Source organism: Lates calcarifer, linkage group LG5 (assembly GCF_001640805.2).
Source record: "Lates calcarifer isolate ASB-BC8 linkage group LG5, TLL_Latcal_v3, whole genome shotgun sequence".
Lineage (NCBI taxonomy): Eukaryota > Metazoa > Chordata > Actinopteri > Centropomidae > Lates > Lates calcarifer.
In genome coordinates, this window is record NC_066837.1 from 1,160,129 (window position 1) to 1,182,836 (window position 22,708).

At 40.1% G+C, this 22,708-nt stretch overlaps 2 protein-coding genes and 2 long non-coding RNA genes across 9 annotated transcripts in view; 2 read left to right on the top strand and 2 right to left on the bottom strand.

Moving 5' to 3' along the window:
• LOC108892170 (NLR family CARD domain-containing protein 3) overlaps positions 1-7,342 on the top strand; it is a 34,278-nt gene extending 26,936 nt beyond the window's left edge. The window contains exons 2-7 of one of the 3 annotated variants that reach the window (XM_051070940.1): positions 1,219-1,344; positions 1,457-1,507; positions 3,357-5,118; positions 5,236-5,409; positions 5,866-6,039; positions 6,585-6,675. In XM_051070940.1, coding sequence (XP_050926897.1) covers positions 1,219-1,344; positions 1,457-1,507; positions 3,357-5,118; positions 5,236-5,409; positions 5,866-6,039; positions 6,585-6,606 — 2,309 coding nt within the window. In that variant the 3' untranslated portion in view covers positions 6,607-6,675. Of the gene's footprint in view, positions 1-1,218; positions 1,345-1,456; positions 1,508-3,356; positions 5,119-5,235; positions 5,410-5,865; positions 6,040-6,584; positions 6,676-6,699 lie in introns of those variants that run through there. The other 2 variants (XR_007813305.1, XM_051070939.1) reach the window with 2 other exon arrangements.
• Positions 1-14,802, bottom strand: part of LOC127142511 (uncharacterized) — a 31,050-nt gene extending 16,248 nt beyond the window's left edge. The window contains exons 1-2 of one of the 2 annotated variants that reach the window (XR_007813310.1): positions 14,788-14,802; positions 11,772-13,436 (exon numbers count right to left, since the gene is read on the bottom strand). This is a non-coding gene — a long non-coding RNA (uncharacterized LOC127142511). Of the gene's footprint in view, positions 1-11,771; positions 13,659-14,787 lie in introns of those variants that run through there. The other variant, XR_007813309.1, reaches the window with a different exon arrangement.
• LOC127142517 (uncharacterized) overlaps positions 1-22,708 on the bottom strand; it is a 62,002-nt gene that overhangs the window by 23,242 nt on the left and 16,052 nt on the right. Inside the window, exon 2 of the long non-coding RNA XR_007813330.1 lies at positions 19,482-19,531. This is a non-coding gene — a long non-coding RNA (uncharacterized LOC127142517). The remainder of the gene's footprint in view (positions 1-19,481; positions 19,532-22,708) is intronic.
• The window catches only part of LOC108892166 (NACHT, LRR and PYD domains-containing protein 12), a 29,649-nt gene continuing 21,275 nt past the window's right edge, over positions 14,335-22,708 (top strand). For 2 of the 3 annotated variants that reach the window (XM_051070920.1, XM_051070921.1), the window contains exons 1-7: positions 14,336-14,610; positions 15,744-15,869; positions 15,985-16,038; positions 17,898-19,617; positions 20,327-20,500; positions 21,612-21,785; positions 21,954-22,127. In XM_051070920.1, coding sequence (XP_050926877.1) covers positions 14,562-14,610; positions 15,744-15,869; positions 15,985-16,038; positions 17,898-19,617; positions 20,327-20,500; positions 21,612-21,785; positions 21,954-22,127 — 2,471 coding nt within the window. In that variant the 5' untranslated portion in view covers positions 14,336-14,561. Of the gene's footprint in view, positions 14,611-15,743; positions 15,870-15,984; positions 16,039-17,897; positions 19,618-20,326; positions 20,501-21,611; positions 21,786-21,953; positions 22,128-22,708 lie in introns of all 3 variants that reach the window. The other variant, XM_051070923.1, reaches the window with a different exon arrangement.

The window sequence follows — 22,708 nt, forward strand, 5'->3', positions numbered from 1 at the left end:
TCCGAAGTTCATCGTTCATTTCAGCTCTTCTTTTGCTTTCCTTCTTTAAATGATCTTCTGTACTTTGTGTATTCTTTCCTCCTGAAGTCTGAGGATTTGGGTGACAAAATGAGTTCAGTAGAATCCCGGCATGGTAAGATGGCTGCCTTTTTTGTTTATGACTGTCTGTAAAATACCAAAGTAAGAAATGTATTGTTGCTTTTTATTACTGTTGCCATGGTAAGAACAGCTCTATCTGATGACACTGCTACAGTCACTGAAACTGACTTTTGTTTTCTTTTTTCAAACCTGTTTTATCATCGTCTGTGCTCTGTGTATTCTTTACATCTGAAGTCTGAGGATTTGAGTGAACGAGCAAAATGGACTGCTGGTCATTTCTTTGGTTCCGAGCTCCTGCAGAGTCACAGTGTGGTGAGATGGCAACAGACTTGTATTTTGTTAATTACATTTGACATTTTTATCCAAAGCAATTTACAAGTGAGGGACAACACTAAAGCTCCAGAGCAGTAGGAGACCGTGAAGTAAGAACTAATTACTAAATCTGTTAAGTACAACATTGTTACTGTTCATTATTACTGACTGTTTATGAGTGACAGTGAAATGCTAAAGTAAGATATTTATTGTTGGTTTTATTTGTAGCTGTGATATGAACAGCTTTGACTGAAAAAGAAAGAGAAACTTACAGGTTTAATCAGTAACTGATGCACATGTGGGCGATGTGGGCGATGTGGGCGATGTGGGCCTGTTCAGCTCAAACAAGGAAATAACTTGAACAAGTGCTGTTTCCTGTCTCTGCTGCACAGATCAGTCAGTTATATAAGAACAAGTCACTATAGCAGTTACAAAGGGCTTTACCTGCAACTAGTAAGCACAACAGGCACAAGAACAACAAAAGGAAAAAGAAAAGAAAAAATCTTGTTCCATTTTTAGTTTTATCTCATAAATAATAACCATAAGGTGGAGATCCTGATTGGCTCACACAGCCTGCATTACATTTCTCAACTTAGTTAACCCTACGCTGTAAATCTGATTATCTGGTCAGTTTAAAGTTAATGTGTGTCAGTCCCATGTGTGTTTCCCAAACTTTATTTGTTGGTGATCTTTCAGGTTTTTGTTAAATCTCTAACAAAAACAGAATCTCTGAAGTCCTCATACACAGGTCAGGTGTTGAAGGAAGCTGAGTTTTGAATCCTGATTATTTTGTTTGTTCTCATTCAGCTGAAACTCAGAGGGAAACTGGAAACGAGACAAACACTGCCCAGAGGGGAGGTGTCATCAACAAAGCTCAGCTTACTGATGTTAATGTGGGAGGGAATCTAACACACAATATCAACAACGTATATGGTAACTATTTCCCTGGTTTTATAAATCAAATTAATTATTATGTTTAAAATTTATGTAAGAACATTTAATAATTTCTGTGTTTCTGAAGAGATATTCTGTGTTTTGTTTTCAGTCCAATCTGCTGCCAGGACAGATGGAGCTGATGTTTCTCCTCAAAATGAAGGTATCATGTTTTTCACTGTCAAATGACAAAAAAAAACAACAACAACAAAAAAAAAACCACACTTTACTGTTATTAATTTTGCTGCCAGTAGAACATACCTATATTATTATGAGATTGTTGTGGAGATGACACAACTGCAGGAAATTTCCATCCAGTGAACTTTAAACAGCCAGGTACAACAGAAGCAGTCATGAAGCTGCAATTTAGCTGTAAGATAACGTGAAGTCAAGTCAAGTCAATTTTTATTCATATAGTGCCAATTCACAACAGAAGTTATCTTGAGGCACTGTACATATAGAGCACACTCTTTATCTTATAAAATTTACAGAGAGAGACCCAACAGTTCCCACCATGAGCAGCACTCGGCGACAGTGGCAAGGAAAAACTTCCTTTTAAGAGGCAGAAACCTCGAGCAGAACCGGACTCAGGGTGGGCGGCCATCTGCCTCGACCGGTTGGGTTTAGACAGAAAGAGAGGGGGGTGGGGGAATGGGGTAGGAGAAAGACAACATTGCAGATACACAGACTATGTGTAAATAAAAGTAGTAGTAATAATAATAATAATGATAATAATAATAATAGCTAGAGGAATAAAAATGACAGAAAAGTGAAACAGTGTTGCAACATCGGTTGAGCTGGAGTGTGGGAGCAGCAGGAAACTCTGCAGCCCTGCAGATATCAGAACACAGAGCACAGGAGGGAATATAAGGGTTAAGAGCTCAGACAGGTATGAGGGGGGCTAACCCATTTATCGTTTTATAGGTCATTAGGAGAACTTTAAAGTCTGATCTAACATAAATAGGGAGCCAATGAAGGGAAGCTAGAACTGGAGTAATGACTCGACTTGGTTAGCATTCTAGCTGCAGCATTCTGAACCATTTGTAGACTTTTAGTGCTAGCACGTGGTAGCCCCGAAAGCAAAACATTACAATAATCCAGTCTAGAAGAAACAAAGGCATGGACTAGAATTTCAGCATCTGCCATGGAAAGAAAAGACAGAATCCTAGCTATATTATGTAGGTGAAAAAAGGCGGTCTTTGTAAAGTCTTTAGTGTCTGTCTGTTGTACTTGATCAAACTGGTGTCTATGTTCCGCCGGGCCAATAACCAGCATTTCAGTTTTGTCTGAGTTAAGAAGCAGGAAGTTTCAAGACATCCAGCTTTAAACAGAAGACAAGCAGATCTCTAGTTCCCTCATTTGAGCCTTTATAAGTACATACAGCTGGGTATCATCAGCATAACAGTGAACATTAATTCCATAACTGAATAATTTGTCCAAGAGGAGAAATATAAAGAGAGATGTGTGGCTATTTCAGTATAACGGTGTTCATGTCGAAAAGGACGGTAATCTGTCGGTGTTAACAACACACGTGGCGGATGAAATTATAAATTCAATCAGGACCTTGTTGTTTAATTATGTGAAAATGTAAAGATCTGAATGCCTTGAATTATTTTTTAAATTATTTCTCAAGTGATGTTGAGTGTTTCTGTTTCAGTCATGACAAAAAGGTCAAACTCACCTCTGCTATTAAAACATAAGTAGAGTGAAAAATGAATGTGTTGCTGATGACAAAATTAAAAATGTCAAGTTAGTGATCACCTGTTTTTCTGTTCTTCCTCATCACCTCTTTTATGTTACGCAATGTTTTGCTATTTGAATAAATGTTAACCTGAATCTTGCTAGCCCACTAGCATCTGAGCATCTTGTTGTCTGGAACTGATGTAGTTCCACTGTGGTTCAGGTCTGGTTCTTGTATTTGGTTTGTTTGTAAACCTGCAGTACTTCCAAACTTGGAAGAACATGAAAAAATACATTATATACATGTAACTATATTTTTATTCATCTTTCAGAAAGACCAATCCAAAAGTGCCAAGCTGACCTAAAATCTTACCTTCTAAATCAAACAAAGAATCTGTTTCAAGGAACAGAGGAGAATGGATCATCGACTCCATTAAAGGACACCTATACAGAGCTTTACATCACAGAAGGAGGCAGTGGGGAGGTTAATAATGAACATGAGGTGGTTGAATTAGAATGTAAAAGGTCTACAAGTGAGGAGAAGAAAATCCACCTCAACATTTTTGAACCTTTATCAAACGGAGAGAACCGTCCTCAGAGAGTCCTGACAAAGGGAATCGCTGGAATTGGAAAAACTGTTGCTGTGCAGAAATTCACTCATGACTGGGCAAAAGGAACAACCAACCAGAACATCCAGTTTGTATTTCCATTCACATTCAGAGACTTGAATTTAATAAAAGACAAGAAATTGAGTCTGGTGGACTTAATAGATCACTATTTTAAAGAAGTGAAGGATTTGAAAACAGAAGACTACGAGAATTCTAGTATTTTGTTCATCTTCGACGGCCTGGACGAAAGCAAATTTCCTCTGGACTTTAAGAAAAGTCAAATGTGCCGCAGTGTTACAAAGACCACAACAGTAGACACTCTACTGACCAACTTAATCAAAGGGAAACTGCTTCACAAAGCCCTGGTCTGGATCACAAGTAGACCTGCTGCAGCAAGTAAGATTCCTCCAGAGTTTATCAACAGAGTGACCGAGGTACGAGGCTTTAATGATGTGCAGAAGGAGGAGTACTTTCAAAAGAAGATTAATGACGAGGTTGTGGCTCAGAAGATCCTCAAACATCTTCAGTCAAAGCTGGTGAGAAGTCTGTACATCATGTGCCACATCCCATTGTTCTGCTGGATTTCAGCCACAGTTCTCCAGAGTCTCCTCACAGATACTCCTGAAAATGAATTGCCCAAGACTGTGACTGAAATGTACACACACTTCCTGATCATCGAGACAAAGAGGAAACAACAGAAGGATTATGAGAAAGGTGAACCAGACAAAGATCTGATCATGAAGTTGGGAAAGCTGGCATTTGAACAGCTACAGGAGGGCAACATGATCTTCAATGAAAATGACCTGGAAGATTATGAAATTGATCTGAAACAAGCTGCAGTTTATTCAGGAGTTTGTACACAGATTATAAGAGAGGAATATGGTCTTCACAGACAGGAGTGTTACTCTTTTGTACATTTAAGTGTTCAAGAGTTTCTTGCAGCTCTGTTTGTATTAGAGACCTTCATAGATAGTGGAAAAAATCTGCTTAACAGGCACTTGACATTTCTGTCAAAAAAAGGAGAGATTTCCATCTTCCTCCTCCACAAGAATGCATTGAATATGGCTTTGAAAAGCAAGTATGGACAATGGGACTTGTTTCTGCGCTTCCTGTTTGGTCTGTCACAGGATAAAAATCAGAAGCTTCTTCAGCAAGTATTCGGATTTCAAGGAAGACATCCTCAGAGCAACCAGGAGACAATCAAGTACATTCACAAGAAGATCAAGAAATTGTCTTATACAGACATGAGTATTAATCTATTCCAATGTTTAAATGAGTTGGGTGACCAGACTCTAGTAGAGCAAGTCCAAACATACCAGAGCTCAGGAGATGTCAGTAAAATCTCACCTTCACATTGGTCAGCTCTGGCTTTTGTGCTGCTTGTTTCTGGTGAAAACCTGGATGTCTTTGACCTGAAGAAGTACGACATGTCAGATGAAGTTCTGGAGAGGCTGGTACCAGTGCTCAAAGCAGCAAAGAAAGCTTGGTAAGTATTTGGCCTCAAAAAACCCAAGTACTCTGAAACTCTGAGATTGTGGTTAAATATTGAAGGACAGAGGAAATGTTTCCAACAATGTCAAATTATTTTGTTTTTCCTCTTCAGGTTGAGTGATTGTAACCTCACTGACAGATGCTGCGGGTGCATTTCATCAGTTCTCAGCTTGAAGTCTTCTGGTCTGGAGGAGTTAGACCTGAGCAGAAATACACTGCAGGACTCTGGAGTGGAGCTGCTCTCTGAAGGCCTGAAAAGTCCAAACTGCAAACTCCAGAGACTCAGGTAATAAGACCATTGCACCTCCAGACACCTCAGTTCAGGTTCTGCACAGTGAATTTAATCCATATGGGTGATGATTATTAATACAAGTAACTGTGTTTTATATGTAATGATCATATACCCCTCCTATTCTCCAAATAAGTTTAAGATAAATCCATCATCAGTGAAACCTCTTGTTTTGTAGTAATTGCGTGGTAATTCTTGCCACGGTGCTTTTTAAGAACTATTGGCTTGAAGTTGACAAGTGTGCATTCTTATGTATTCAGTTGTTCCATGCTGTATGTATGTGTACTTAATTGAAGTCAATTTGTGAATGACCCAGAATCCTCACATCTGCAATTTTGAAGCTGTTTTTAGCCAGTGCGATTAAACTAGTGCCTTCCAAGATGCAGTTATAACTCACATTAAATGTAGAGATTAATGTTTTTAAATTAATGTACTATGTATCTTTTTTTTAAGGCTAATTGGCTGTAACCTGTCAGAGAGAAGCTGTGAAGCTTTGTCCTCAGTTCTCAGCTCCCAGTCCTCGACTCTGAAAGAGCTGGACCTGCGAAACAACAACCTGCAGGATTCAGGCATGAAGCTGCTCTCTGCTGCACGGAAGAGTCCACACTGTACACTGGAAACTCTCAGGTCAGGACACAACTATTTGTATATGTGATGTTTGTAGACATTTATCTGGTCATCTACACCATTTAAATGCTGATTTACAGAAGGATGAATGTCTGAGAAGATTTAGAGTACTCTTAAATGTGTGGTGCCTTCTTTCTGGAATACAACTTTTACTTCCAAGAGATGACCGTATGCAAGGAAAGGTAGATCTTAGAAAGATCAGATGAGACCTCTTTGCCATTTGAGAATGGCTTAAGTTGAGTTAAACAGGACTGAACAATGTCAATGGCAGATTCCAGAAATCCAAGGGTTCGTACCACTGAAGGGGATGAGCAATAGATAAGTGTATCATCTGCTTAAAAATCTAAATTAGCATTTGGTAGGTTATCACAAAGATTGTTTACATCATGGAGAACAGCAGTGGCCCCAGTATGGAACCCAGGGGCATGCCTTTTCATACAGGGAGTGGCTCAAAGAGAATGTGCCTTATGGCCAGTTCCAACAAGTGCACAGAATCAGTGAAAGAAAGAAGAGCTGAGTTGAGGTTTTGTCTTGTCCCTCCCCAGGGTTGACCAGTGTTACCAGTGATGCAGGGAGATGCCCTCTGACATTGACAGGAAGTGCTGTGACCAAGCTCCAACATCTGCATTTCTACATTGGGGGATGGGGTGGGTGGGGGGGTCTTCAGAAACTAAAGTCAGTGCAATCCCATTTTAAGGCTGTTATCCAGTAATGAGGAAAGTTTGGTAGGTAGCTTTTCAACAATCGCACACAGTGACAGCCCTTCCTATTTAGTTGCTTTGTGTTTAGCTTTTCCTCGTTCGGCAGATTCAGACACATTAAAAATCATATATTAGTAATCATTTTATTAAAATATTACATTTGATAAGTGATTTTAAATTAGTTTTATTTACACCTATGTATAATATAATGTTTACTTAAGAACTCAGGCGCTGAATGTTTTTGTATTGTTTTTATTTACAGTTTTAGTACCACTTTGGTAGCTAGCTTTTCAACATTTATGAGCAGAATTGTTGTTTGTTTGTTTGTTTGTGCACATTGTTTAACTTTTTCATATTTTGTTTTTAAATAATATGCTGGTACAACTTTCTAGTTGTTAATGATGACGGGTGATAATAAATGACGAGTCTTAAACACCCTGCTTCATCGCTGAACATTCACACCTGTCTACCCCAGTCTACTGGTAACACAGAAAGTGGAAATGAGACAGAGTGCAGTGTGTCAGATAGACAGAGCTGAGGTGTGAGGTGTGAGGGGACGCAAGTTTCATAGCTGTTCCACTCAAGAAATCTGTAATTATTTTTACTTTTTTAAAATTATATTTTGATACTTTTCTACACATCTAAATCATTGTTTGTTCAGTAGGAGAATTTTATGCATTTTTATTCTGCAGTAAATACACAGGGCAATTCTTATTTGTATTGTATTGTATATATGCATTGTATTGTTGAGAGAGTATTGGTATCTTAGTGCCATAAGGTTAATGTATCTGTGGAGCTTCTCCATCATCCAGGTCCACTCTATCTTTTGTTTGTTTGGGAGCATTTCTTTGTGGTAAAGTTTCTCTGTCCATGTGGTGTTTCTTTGTCTCCATTCCTGAAAGTCTGTATATGTGCAGAGCTTTATCTTTCTGATTGGTATTAACCCTAATATCAAGCTGTCTCTAGATGACAGCAAGCAATGCACATTTTAGATCTTAGACTTTGCATCTATGAAGTCCAACAGACATAAACACCATACTACACACCAGGAGCCTTCATCCCATGTGGCTTGGAGAGAATGTTCCTTATGACCAGTTTCAACGAGTGCACAGAATTTGTGACCAGAAAAAAGAGTTGAGTGGAGTCTGCGCTTTTACTGGCTGATGATCCAGCATCTCCTCCACTTATGAATATTACTTGTAAATAGAATGTGTTTTTTATTTTTTTAAATTTTGATAAGACACAGTGTTTGGTGTGATTGTGCCATTTTCTCTTTTAATTAAAATGTGAAGTTGTGTCTTTTGGAAAATAAAGACTCCACATGGCTTTGACGAGCATTGTGATTTCTTTCTTTCTTTCTTTCTTTCTTTCTTTTTTATTTAAGCAGAAAAATTTGCTCATAATTTCTCATAATTGTGTAATACTATCATACAGTTACTAATAACCTTATACAGTGCTGTAAATTCATGTAAATCATTCACAAAGTCATGCTACAACAAGCTGTTGTTCACAGGACATTTTATGATCTTAAGGCTCTGTATCTTTATAAAGTTATGGTAGTTAAAATGTCAGATTCTTCTTTCATGCCCACCACTTCATAATTTATACACCTTTATTATAAGTTGTTGTACATGATTATAATCATCTGTAGGGTTTTATTAAGCCTCATAAATATGTTAAAATATCTTAAGAATGTGCTGTAAGCAGTGGGATGTAATCCAATGGGCATTGTCTGGTAATGATGCAAGGGCTTTTTATGGTTAAATAAAAAGGATCCAGGCTGCTGTATGACCTGGATATGGTCAGTTAAAACAGGTCATCTAACTTTAAATAGAGGAATCTCTGTCTGTCCTTTAATTTTCCCAGCAGCCACTCATCCAATTCTCTTCAGATTTCGCGGGTGTATTGTTGAGGACTGAAGGTAATGCAGTGTCGACTGTGAAGTTTTTTGGATCAGCGTTTCTCGAGAAAGATTTAAACATCGCTTTTCTACATAGTGGAACTATACTTCGAAAGGAGTGCAGCACCCGGACAAATTACAGCGCGCACAAGCCACAGTTATAAGAACTGCGAAACGGCCGCTTCCTGGTCTCACTGTGAACACACGCTGCCGCGAAACAGTCAATGTTAGCAAAATGAAAAGAAAGAGAAAAACAGAAGAAGAGGGAAAGCGACACCAGGACAGTGGTAAGTGACATAATAATGATGATAAATACACAGTGATTAGATTGATTTGACTTTATATTGTGCAGGTAAATGTGCTAACGTTAGCTGGGTAGGTAACATGTCAGTCCTCATTAATCCTCTGTTCTGAAGAGGCACAGTTTGTGGAAACATCTGTTAAAACTGTGTTATTTGCTGTTTGTAAAGTGACTCACAGATATAGGCTCTGAAAAAACTATTCACGACTTCATTTAGGTTTTAACCTGCGAGCAAACTCTTACATTTGGTATAGATAGCAGCTAGCTTTCAGTTCTCTCAACCCAGGAACAAAAATCTCTTCCTTAATGTCATTTGTTTTCTGTTCCATCTCCATCTACCACCTGACACTGACACAGATACACCACCACACCATGTTGGGAAAAATGGTTCAACTCAACTTTAACTGTAATGTTATTATTTTACATTTGCTAAAGTCTTTATCCAACAATACAACCTCCAAGAGTCGTGCATAAATCCCCTCACACAGTCTGTCAAAGCAGAGGAACCAGATGATAGTTTCTGGACTAAACTACAGTTGAAGTAGTTTATTTCCTGAGCGGTCCGTCTCCAAACATCGTCCCAGCAACTTGTTAAAGTTGCATCATGCATCGGCTTTTCCCACGTTTGTTTGAATTTTCTACGAGTTTCAAGACCTGTCAGATTCTTTTCATCGATGTCAGCGTGTTCACAGACGTCTGCTGTTCACCTGGTGAGTACAGTTTGATTATTTCTGATAGAAATGATCTTCAGAACTGTGAAAATAAGAGTCAGGATGTAATAAAGCAGAATTATCCTCCAAGATTTTTTAGTTTAAACTCTGCTCCTGATTCAGTTTTCCTTTGGGAAAACACAACTGCTGAACATCAAATGTTAACACACCTGTCTGTCTGTTCTACCTCCTTTTACCAGCAGGTGTTGCTCACATCACATTTACTGTGATCACTTGTGTTTATGAGGCACTCTACTCCATACTGAGTACTTTGTACTTTTACTATCATTTGAAATGAGTTTCTTTTACTTGTAATGGAGTATTTTCAGACTGTAGTGTTGCTCCGTTTACTCCAGTAAATGAATTTAATATTACCACAAAGGTCAAAGTGTGTCACCTCAGTTATTCGTACTGTTACACTTACTCTTTTCCAAACTCTTGCCATTGTTAATGTTACATAATACCTTACGTGTAATGTGTAACAATTTTAATCAGAGAAAACAGGAGTGATGAAAATGCAGCCTGACACTGACAGAATTAGCTAAATGTTTTATTATTGACTTTCACAGGAATGCAGATACGTATAATATCACATCATCGGCCATGTGCACAGGGAGGGGATCCCAGGATAACATAAGAGGAGGAAGCTGACCTGTTTCTTCCTTTTTTGCCATCCTGAACGGTAAGATAAGAGTTATCTCGGAGGAAATACTTGTCCCAGAGTTTGAAGTAACTACAGCTGAAGAAACTGACTTTCAGCTTCTTTTTTCAGCCTGTTTTATCATCGTCTGGACTTTGTGTCTTCTTTACTTCTGAAGTCTGAGGATTTAAGTAAAAGAGTAAGATGGGAAACTGGTTGTCGTGGGCCTGGGCTGCTGTTCAATCACTGTACGGTAAGATATCTGCCTTCTTTTGTATTGTTTCATTAATTACATTTGGCATCATTTGATAGACATTTTAATTCAAAGTAACTTACAACTTATAGCATAGCCGTACACGCTAGAGCAGGCCAAATGAATACAAAGTAGTAACAGGAACAGCTGTATAGCTTGAATAATCAGTTGTAAGTATTTATTAGAGCTTCACAAGTAGCATAATCACACTATATCAAACAGGCTCAAGAACAACAAGTTTTGTCTTGTAACAGCTTTTGTTTTCTGTAAAAAATACAACCAAAAAGCAGATGTTCACACAGCAGATGTAATGACCAAACTCCATCATGTTCAGAGGTTTTATTTTCAGTTTGTTAAACAAAGACATGGTGGTTACACTTTAGATTTGGGTCTATTCTGTCTCTATCTGTCTTTGCTGAGTCAGATCTTAGAAACAGCTCAGTTGGTGATGAGCAGTTTCATTTCTTATTTTTCTGTTTGTTTATCTGCCTCCAGGACAGAGACCAGTGAATACTGCAGCTGAAATTCCAACAGAGACAGAAAGCCCAGCAGTCATTGCTCAGGATGGAGGAGTCGTCAGCAGAGCTCGGCTTTCTCGTGTTCTCTGTGGAGAAGACATTGATGCATCCACCAACGTCACCAACAAATCTGGTAGATTCAAGTTTATAAATAAATATTTTTTCATTACTCTGCAGTAAGAGATGGTAACAGATATACACTGAGCGACATCAGCCTAGCTGATTTAGCTCTTAAATACTGTACATTCACAGTCCGACTCACTGAGTTGATGACAGGATGATGTCTCAAGGCCCTCATCATCAGCAGATTCAGCATGAACAACTAGACGGCAAATAAAGTGTTTTATGAAAAAATATAATTTTCAATGGTTGAATGTTTGTGGTACATGAGTATTTTTAAAACTGCATAATACATATTGACAAGTTTTTATATATTGACTGATTCTGAGAACACTGACCTCTGCAGAGAAAATGAAGCACAAGAAATTCCTTCAACACTACTGAATGATTGATTTCACATTTTTGTGCTGTGGGATGTGAAGTAGTTTGATGTGGACGAACTCTTTACATGGAATGTTTGTGAAATCATCTACTAAATATGAAGATTCAAGAATAAACAGTAGGATTTTCAAATCGTCATTTATACACTTTCAGTGAGGTCATGTCAGGTCATGTTGTGTGTTAGGATCTCTCCTCCCATCTGGTCGACCTTTCCCTCTACAGTGTCTCTCTCTCTGTGCAGATTGAAGTCCACCTGAGTCCAGTCTCCTGAGAGATGAGATGTGAGGGTAACCAGCCAGTTCAACCATCGTGTGGTCAACACTCTGCCTCTGTGGGGATTTGGAGGGGGTGGCTAAACTACTTTGCACTTTGTACTTTGAATAATGTCTGAATAAAAATAGGGGATGCTCTCTGAGACCCCTCTCACCATTCTTAAAAGGCACAAAATGGTTTAATCCACCCTACTAACACAGTCAGTCAAGCTGAGTGATTGCTGATGCTGGAACTGGAGGTTGGTGCAACTGACCCAAGATATCCCAAGAAAACAAAATCAGGACACCAAAAAAGAAAATACAGAAAGCAAAGTGAGGGGAAACAGCTTTTGATAAATGTCACTTTTAGTTGGTAAACCTACCATCAGGCTGCTGTAACCTTTGGCCTGTTCAGGCAAGGCTAATTCATCCAAAGGAGTTAGCTTTGTGTTTTGTTTTGTTTGTGTTAGTTAGTTGTGCATTCAGGTCAGATTTCATTCTTTAAAAAACTAAATTTAATCTACCATTTTTAAATGAGTTGTGGAAAACAGGTAGCTGCATATTTTGCTTTGTATTTCTTTTACCCTCTACCTTGACAAGCCTTTCAGGGCCTGCTAGCAGGAAGTGTCCCCACAGTATGATGCTACCACCACCATGCTTCACAGTGGGATGTGTGTTTGGTGTTGTAAAATATTGAACCTTTGTGTTGTAGATGAGATGCTGTGGTGTTGGTTTGGTTGGAATAAATCTTGTTTGATTGTTTAAAGCACAAGTTCAAATTTTTCATATTTGTCCTAAACAATCATAAGGTGACAATAGAATCCTCAAGACAGTTTTTATTTAATTAAAATTATTCCTCTTGTTCATGCTGAACTTTATGGTCATGAGATCTCTACCCAACAATGTTAAGTGGGAGAAGATGAACCACGAAACCAATATATTTTAAAGTTTATCTGAAGCTAATATGAGGCTTAAACAGTCCAGACCAAGTGGGTTTGTTCAAAAACCACAGGTCCTCATCATGTATATCACATTTTACATGAACAGCTCAAAACTCTTCCCATCCCTCTCAACTTAGATGCAGACATCAGTAATCTGTACTGACAAGGCTTCTGCTATCTCAGCTGAAGGAAGCAACTCCTGAGCCTCGACTTTCATTTCAGCTCTATGTACGTTAACTCCCAGAAAGGTGCTATATTTTTCCTCTCATCAGTATTAACTGGGGTTACAGGAAGACGGGTAGACGTTCCTCTCCCTAGCAACATTTTTCACCTCCTCCTGAGGGATTCTAAGAAGCAGTGGCTTTAATCCAGTCTCCCTCCAGATGCTCCTGCTCCTCATACTGTCTCTAAGGCTCTGGAGATAACTCATTTCAGTTGCCAGTAACTGCATTACTGCTGACGTCGCACCTATCTGTCTGTCAATCTCTCACTCCATCCTATCCTCACTCATCAACAAGACTCCAAGATCCTTTACTCAGGGCAGCAACTTTCCCTGGCACCAAGAGGGAGCAATCCATTGCCTCAGACTTGGAGGTGCTGACCCTCATCCCAGCTGCTTCTCACTTGGCTACAAACTGAAGGTCATGGTCTGATGGAGCCAGAGAGTTGACTTGACCCCACCTGTTTGTTTAGGGCAGTGAAAACAGGACTAACAAGTTGCCAGTGCATCAGCTGCAGGGACGTCATGACTTTGTAGACCATGTCTCTTTACACAAGAGATGTTTGAGCCTTGTTTGTCAGTTGTCTCACATGCATCTAATGAAACAGACCTGCTTCAGTTTTAATCCTCACAGCTGTCTACACCAGCACAGTCACTGTCACTGAGAGTTTCTGGGGCCTTTTATTTATTGCCTTTAATTGACAGTATATAGTTACAGCCATAGTGGCAGACTGTGTGAGACAGAGAGACACAACAGCACAGGCTATTTTTGAAGGCAATGCCATAGACGCTGCTGTTTTTTCTTGACTTGTGGACCTTGCCTTGCCTGTGTTTCCTGTATATACCTGTACAGCCTTGTCTTCACTCCTCTACAATCTCTAATACTAATCAGATCATCATCACAGCTTAACCTGGACCTCAGCCTGATTAGAGACCCTGACCCCTCTCCATTCAGAAAGACTTTGCCAGCCCGCTGACTGTTCACCACAGTCAGTCTCTCCAGCACCCTCAGTCCCAGAGCTCGCCTACCACATCCCCTTTACCTTTTTTGCATATTTTCTATTGTGGACAATGGATTTAATCTAGTCACTTGTGTTTGGGTCTGCATTGTGGATCCAGCAACTTTCAATAGAGAGCTAATATGAGGCTTCAGTAGTCCAGACCAAGTAGGTATGTTCAAAAGCCACAGTCCTCCTGTATATCACATTTTACATGAACAGAGCAAAACTTTCTGTAATAATATTTCATTTTCTGTTAAACTTGCAGACATCAGTCGTCTGTACTGACGAGGTGAACTGATGAGTAATAATGGGTGTTTACATGAAGCACAGCCACTTCCTGCTCTCTCATGTGATCAAATGCAAATTGGCAGCATCGGACTAAAAGAGAAGGAAGCAAATTCTTTCATTTCAGCTCTATGGACGTTAACTGTAAAGATGCTGTCTTTTTTCTCTCATCAGTATTAACTGGGGTTACAGGAAACTGAAACTGGGTGTGGGATCACAGAAGGCAGTTTTTTGTGATATAAAATTACTTGTGTCATTCTTTACTTCTGAAGTCAGGGGAGTCAGGTGAAGGATCACAGAATGGAAAACTCTCTGCAGACTGACGGCACTGGGGATCAAGGAACAGTGGGTGAGATGCTGTTTTCTTTGTTTCTCAGTAAGCACTGTTGTTTATGGGCATTCTGGCTTCAAGACACAGAGACAAACATTTCGAAGTAAAACGTATTTAGTTTTTATTCCTGTCGGCATGAACAGCTTTGACTGGAACAGAAAGAAACAATTGTTCAGAGAGTTGACTTGATCCAACCTGTTTGTTTAAGGCAGTGAAAACAGGACTAACAATTTGCGCGTTGCGTCAGCTGCAGGGACGTCATGACTTTGTGGAATGATGTTCAGCTTGATTTATTGGTAGCTTATGAAAAAATATTTTGCATGGATTCAAATAAATGTGTAAAAGTGTTGAGTGTTCTTGACTCCAGTTCCTGGTTCAGTTGCTGGGAGTTCTGCTGCCAGTGTCCTCGTTCATTAATACAACCACAGAGACCATGTCTGTCTACACCAGCCCTGTCACCACTCCACTGAGAGTTTCTGGGGCCTTTCTGCCTTTAATTGACAGTATATAGTTACAGCCATAGTGGCAGACTGTGTGAGGCAGAGAGAGGGAAGATGTCTGGTATGTGTACAGCTGACACACCCAAAAGAGACTGGTTTTGTGAACACCATTTCCTCCGATGTCTTCTTTCTTTACTGTCATAGTAGTTTCAGTAAAAGTAACTGTTGCTTAACATTTATCAGCTCTAACTCCAACATTAAGTACGTGAAGAAACTCAACACTGCGGCACAGAATCCATACTGCCAGCTAGTGTTTTGGCAGTGTAATTACAGAGTCACACAGACACCAAGCACATATACAAGTATAAATGTTCACAACAGCACAGGCTATTTTTGAAGGCAATGCCATAGGCACTGCATCGATCTAGAGGTCATCGAGGTCTCCTTGTTCTTGGGTGACCCTATCCGGAGATGTTGTCCCCAACAACACAGCTACAAAGGTCATGGGGTCACAAACATGTCAGATTAATCTGAAAATAGGTTTTCTACTGAGGTCACATTTTGGTTTTCAACCTTTTCCTTTCCCAGATCCCTTGCTAAATCATCTCAAACATAACAGTCTCTGAAGCCTTTGTACACAGGTCATGTGTTTATAAAAGGAAAATGACTTGTGGTTCCTGACTCCTGATCATTGTGTCTGTTCTCATGCAGCTGTAACTCAGACAGAAACTGGAAACAACACAGACACTGCCCAGAGTGGAGGTGGCCTCATCGCACCTCAGCTCAGCAACAATAATATGAGAGATGTAAATATCGTCCACATCAACAATACATATGGTAACTGTTTCCCCTGAATTTATGAATCTAATAAATTATTTTGTTTAACTGATTTTAACTAACTGTGTTAATTATTTGTGTGTTTCTCAAGAGATATTCTGTGTTTATTTTTCAGTCAAATCTGCTGCCAGGACAGATGAGACTGATGCTGTTTCTGCCAGAACTGAAGGTATCATGCTTCACAAATTACCAAAAAAAAAACTTTACTGCTTGTACTACACTTTGCTGCCAGTAGAGCAAACCTAGAAGCTCTTAGCTGTCAGCTAACATGATGTGTGGTGATTTCAGTTAACCACTGTTTATGTTGAAAGGGATGGTAATCTGTCAGTGCAAAGACCAAAATGCCTTTAATTATTTTGTATTTCTGAAGAGGTGTAGCATGTTTCTGTTTCAGTACAAACTCCTGCCAAGACAGATGAGATGAATTATTATTTTCAAAGAAAAAAAAATATGACACAGTATACTAATGTAAGATGAGATTTATTTTTGTGAAGGTTTATTCTGTAGAATGAATGGTAACCACAGTAGATACACTATATTACCAAAAGTATTCACTCACCCAAATCATTGAATTCAGATATCCAATCACTTCTATGGCTACAAGTGCATAAATTCAAGAACCTAGACATGCAGACTGCCTCTACAAACATTTGTGAAAGAATGGGTCGCTCTCAGGAGCTCAGTGAATTGCAGCGTGGTATCGTGATAGGATGCCACCTGTGCAATATGTCCAGTCGTGAAACCTCCTCGCTACTAAATATTCCACAGTCAACTGTTAGTGGTATTATAACAAAGTGGAAGCGATCTGGAACGACAGCAACTCAGCCATGAAGTGGTAGGCCACGTAAAATCACAGAGCAGGGTCAGCGGATGCTGAGTCAACAGCTACAGACCTCCAAAATTCATGTCGCCTTCAGATTTGCTCAAGTAGCTCAAGAAGTGCGTAAAGAGCTTCATGGAATGGGTTTCCATTGCTGATCAGCTGCATCCAAGCCTTACATCACCAAGTTCAATGCAAAGCGTTGGATGCAGTGGTGTAAAGCACGTTGCCACTGGACTTGAGCAGTGGAGACGTGTTCTCTGGAGTGACAAATCACGCTTCTCTGTCTGGCAATCCGATGGATGAGTCTGAGTTTAACAGTTGCCAGGAGAACGGTACTTGTCTGACTACATTGTGCCAAGTGTAAAGTTTGGTGGAGGGGGGATTATGGTGTGGGGTTGTTCTTCAGGGGTTGGGCTCGGCCCCTTAGTCCAGTGAAAGGAACTCTTAATGCTTCAGCATACCAAGACATTTTGGACAATTTCATGTTCCCAACTTTGTGGGAACAGTTTGGGAATGGCCCCTCCCTGATCTCTTTGGAGATCTTCCGGGCACTCCCAACTGGGGGGAGACCCAGGGTAGACCCAGGACGCGTTGGAGAGATTATGTGTCTCTTCTGGCCTGGGAACGCCTTGGTATCCCCCAGGAGGAGCTGGAAAATGTTGCAGGGGAGAGGGACTTCTAGAATGCCCTGCTTAGCCTGTTGCCACCGCGACCCGATTCCAGAATAGGCGGGAGGAACTGAGCTGAGCTGAGCTGAGCTGAGCTGAGTTGTCCTATGGTTGAAGTGGACTTCAAAGTGGACCCAGTAACACAGATGAAACTGTCCCCATGCTGTGATTAAATTCATCATGTTTTATAATTAATGCTAAGAATGCCAAGCCTTACACTAAGTTTTCACAACTAAGAGAAAAAAGAGAACCTTATTTCTGCTATTAAAACACAAACAAGAAGAGTGAATTAATGAATCTTTAATGTTATCTTTAATGTTATATAATGTTTTGCTTTCTGAATAAATGCTAACATTAGTCTTACTAGCTTACTAGCATCTATGCATCTAGTTATCTGGAACTGATGTGGTTCAGGTCTGACTCTTGGGTTTTGTTTGAGTTTGTCAGAATATCAGAATAACAACAGTATTTGCTAACTTGGAAGACTATGAGAAAATAAATGATGTGTATGTAATTATACTTTTATTCTTCTTTCAGAAAACATAGTCCAAAGGTACCAAGCTGAGCTAAAATCTTACCTTCTAAATGAAACAAAGGATCTGTTTCAAGGAACAGAGGAAAATGGATCATCAACTTCTTTAAAGAAGATCTACACGGAGCTTTACATCACAGAAGGAGACAGTGGGGTTAATGATGAAGAGAAGAAAATCCACCTAAACAAAATTTTTGAACCTTTATCAAACGGAGAGAACCCTCCTCAGAGAGTCCTGACAAAGGGAATTGCTGGTATTGGAAAAACCGTCGCTGTGCAGAAATTCACTCATGACTGGGCAGAAGGAACAGCCAACCAGAACATCCAGTTTGTATTTCCATTCACATTCAGAGACCTGAATTCAATGAAAGACGAATGTTTTAGTCTTATGGACTTAATAGGTAACTATTTTAAAGAAGTGAAGGATTTGAAAACATCAGACTATGATGATTGTAGTTTTCTGTTCATCTTCGACGGCCTGGACGAAAGCCAATTTCCTCTGGACTTTAATAAAAATAAGATGTGCCGCAGTGTCACAAAGAAAACAACACTGGACACTCTACTAACTAATTTAATCAGTGGAAAACTGCTGCACAAAGCCCTGGTCTGGATCACGAGTAGACTTGCTGCAACCAGCAAGATTCCTCTCAAGTTCATCAATAGAGTGACCGAGGTACGAGGCTTTAATGATGAGCAGAAGGAGGAGTACTTTCAAAAGAAGATTAATGACGAGGTTGTGGCTCAGAAGATCCTCAAACATCTTCAGTCAAAGCCACTGAGAAGTCTGTACATCATGTGCCACATCCCATTGTTCTGCTGGATTTTAGCCACAGTTCTCCAGAGTCTCCTCACAGATACTCCTGAAACTGAGTTGCCAAAGACTGTGACTGAAATGTACACACACTTCCTGATCATCCAGACAAAGAGGAAACAACAGAAGGATTATGAGAAAGGTGAACCAGACAAAGATCTGATCATGAAGTTGGGAAAGCTGGCATTTGAACAGCTACAGGAGGGCAACATGATCTTCAATGAAAACGATCTGAAAGATTGTGAAATTGATCTGAAACAAGCTGCAGTTTTTTCAGGAGTTTGTACACAGATCATAAGAAAGGAATATGGTCTTCACAGACAGGAGTGTTACTCTTTCATACATTTAAGTGTTCAAGAGTTTCTTGCAGCTCTGTTTGTATTAGAGACCTTCATAGATAGTGGAAAAAATCTGCTTCCTAGTCCGACATGGACAGTGACATCGGAGATCAGGGAGAATTCTATCATCCTCCTCCACAAGAATGCATTGAATATGGCTTTGGAAAGCAATTATGGACAATGGGACTTGTTTCTGCGCTTCCTGCTCGGTCTGTCACAGGATAAAAATCAGAAGCTTCTTCACAAAGTGTTTGGATTACAGGGAACACATCTGCAGAACAGCCAGGAGACAATTGAGTATATTCACAAGAAGATAAAGAAATTGTCCAACTATGACAAAACAATCAATCTGTTCCACTGTTTAAATGAGTTGGGTGACCAGACTCTGGTAGAGCAAGTCCAAACATACCAGAGCTCAGGAGATGTCAGTAAAATCTCACCTGCACATTGGTCAGCTCTGGCTTTTGTGCTGCTTGTTTCTGGTGACGACCTGGATGTCTTTGACCTGAAGAGGTACCACAGAAATAAAGTTCTACCTCGGTTGGTACCAGTGCTCAAAGCAGCAAAGAAAGCTGTGTAAGTATTTGTCAGGAAACCCAAGGATTCTGAAACTCGAGATTGTGGTTAAGGCTATGTCCACACTAATATTTTAAAATACATAATTGTTGCAAGGTTTACACATGGCGTCCACACAACTCCAGACTTTTTGAACTGGAACTGAGAATTTTGGAAACCCTGCTGTTCCCATGTTAGCTTGAAAACTCTGGGGTTGCATTTTTAGTCAGGATGGACAGAAATGCAAACTTTTAGAAATGATGCAGTAGACACCTACACATTTGTTCCCTCACTGGGTCAGTCAGACGTATCTTACCCTTAGCCAATATGCTATTATCATGAGATTCAGTTCAGCCTCAACTACCTCAACTACCTGTAGTAAATGCTGCATAGATAACAAAGACACCAAGGTCAGCAACACTGCTAGCACCTTAGTGTCTACCAGCTATTGTGCAGTATTTAACAACACAATAGTTAACTTTGGTTCGTAGTCATTTAACTGATCAACTGACTCAAGGATAGACAATCTACTTCCTGTTTATACCGGCATGCATATGCCAGTCAAGTGATATGCGTTTTTAGGTGTGTTACTGTGGACAGAGATTATCTCTAATACTGAGCTGAGCTGTTTTAAAATGGAAATGTAGTAGTGTGGATGTAATTTTTCTATGTGTGGATGGACAGAGAAATGTTTTCAAGTGTGTTAATTATTTTTGTTTGTCTGCTTTAGGTTGAGTGACTGTATCCTCACTGACAGATGCTGCAGATACATTTCATCAGTTCTCAGCTTGGAGTCTTCTGCTCTGGAAGAGTTAGACCTGAGCAGAAATAAACTGCAGGACTCTAGAGTGGAGCTGCTCTCTGATGGCTTAAAAAGTCCCAACTGCAAACTCCAGAGACTCCGGTAGTAAGACCTTAGCACCTCCACCTCCAATCCTCTGAACGACTCAGAAACGACCAGTACTCTCTGCTCTCATGCACTTCACTGCGTCATCTGGTCAATAGCTCACCCACTCTCTCACTCGGCCCTTTAACTGGGTTCAAGTCTCTCAAAAAGCCAAACATGTAGCAGTTCTAATACATGTTCTTTTCAATCTCCCCAATTCAGTCTTACTTTACTTCTCCTGTTCATCCCTATCACTGAGACCAAAGTGCCAAAACTCATGACTGATAGCCATCTTACATGTGCACTGGACCCCACCAGCCTCCTCCAAGCCATGTCTGGCGCCATTGTGCCAGAAATCACATATGGTAAATGTTTCACTGGTCGAAAATCCTTCACTCGACCCTTCTGAATTTGAGAACCTCTCATGAAATGCCCTCCCTTGTAAAAATCAGTCAGACTTAAAGAGTGGCCACTCCAGTAAAATAGCTCTGTTGTCTGTGACAGGAGCTCTAAGGACAGCTAGAGCTGCAGCTCACTCCTCAGTTCTTATTTTGCTGGACTTCTCAGCAGCCTTTGACGTGGTGAACCTCAAGTTCCTGCTATCTGTCCTCTTTGGTATGGGCATCTCAGGCACAGTGCTTTCTTGGTTTGAATCCTATCCCTCTGGGCACTTCCTCAGTGTGACATGTCAAGGATAAACATCCTATCCTGTCTCCTCCCCACAGGAGTGCCCCAAGGATCAGCACTGGGGATCCTTCTCTTGGCAATATACACCACATTATTGGGTCCAGCTATCTGCTTGAATGACTTCCCATCACCACTATGCAAATGACCTCGAACTCTATGTCAGGTTACCACCAGATGACCCACGGTCTCTGTGCAGATCAGGGCTTGTCTCTCAGACATAGCCACATGGATGAAGGAATGTCACCTTCAGCCTAACCTCTCTTAAGACTGAACTCATCTTGGCAAATCAATCTCTCCATCATGAAATCAATGTAAAAAATGTCTCACCTTCATGGACAGTGAAACCTTACAGATGGTCCAGAATGCAGCAGAAGGTATTTATAACTCACATTAAATACTGAGATTAATGTTTCTAATTCATGGACTCTGTATCTTTTTTAAGACTGATCAGCTGTGACCTGTCTGAGAGAAGCTGTGAAGCTTTGGCCTCAGTTCTCAGCTCCCAGTCCTCAACTCTGAAAGAGCTGGACCTCAGTAACAACAACCTGCAGGATTCAGGAGTGAAGCTGCTCCTTGCTTCATTGAAGAGTCCACACTGTAACCTGGAAACTCTCAGGTCAGGAGATGACTGTTGCCTTCATCAAAACCAGTTCAGCTCAACTGCCTGATATGTCTCATTTTGAGTCAAAATTTGATTTTGAATCATATCTCAAGTCAGAATAAAATTGAACAGGAATATTCATAAAGATTCCTACTCACAGTGCGTCTGTGTTTGTGTCTCCAGGTTGTCAGGCTGTCAGGTCACAGAGGAAGGCTGCTCCTCTCTGGCCTCAGCTCTGAGATCCAACCCCTCCCATCTGAAAGAGCTGGACCTGAGCTACAACCATCAAGAAGACTCAGGAGTGAAGCTGCTGTCTGCTCTAAAGGAGGATCCACAATGTGGACTGGAAACTCTCAGGTATGAAGAGACGACAAGAGCTCACACACTGTTTCACCCTTGAGTCAAAGTGAGAGTGCCAAATTTGAGGGGATTCCTTTGAGGCATTCCTGAAATATTGCGTTCACAAGAATGGGACTGATGTACATATGGATGGACAGACAAACCAAAAACATAATAACCTGTTCTCTGTCACACTGACAGACTGATGGTTCTCAGTCTGTACCAATAGCACTGCTGTTTTTACTGCTGAAAAAGATGTTTATATATATTAAATATTCGTTTCAAGTTGAGGAGTATAAATTCCTTTACACTTTGTTGTTGCTGTAGGAGCCAAAGTTGATAAAAACAATTGAATTGTATTTTTGTTGATATTTACGAACACTAAAATTACACACTACAGTGCAGTTGATTGGCATTTATGTTTGTTGTGTTTTACATACATTTTGAAAGATTATAGGACATTTCTGTTTGAGAACTTTAAGTTACCACGTTCTTTTTTTGATGCGCCTGAACCTGCAAGCATGCTCACTATTGTGTCAGGATTGAAAGTGTGTAACTCAGAGGACGGTGTGTCCCAGTTCATCAGCAGCATGAAAACT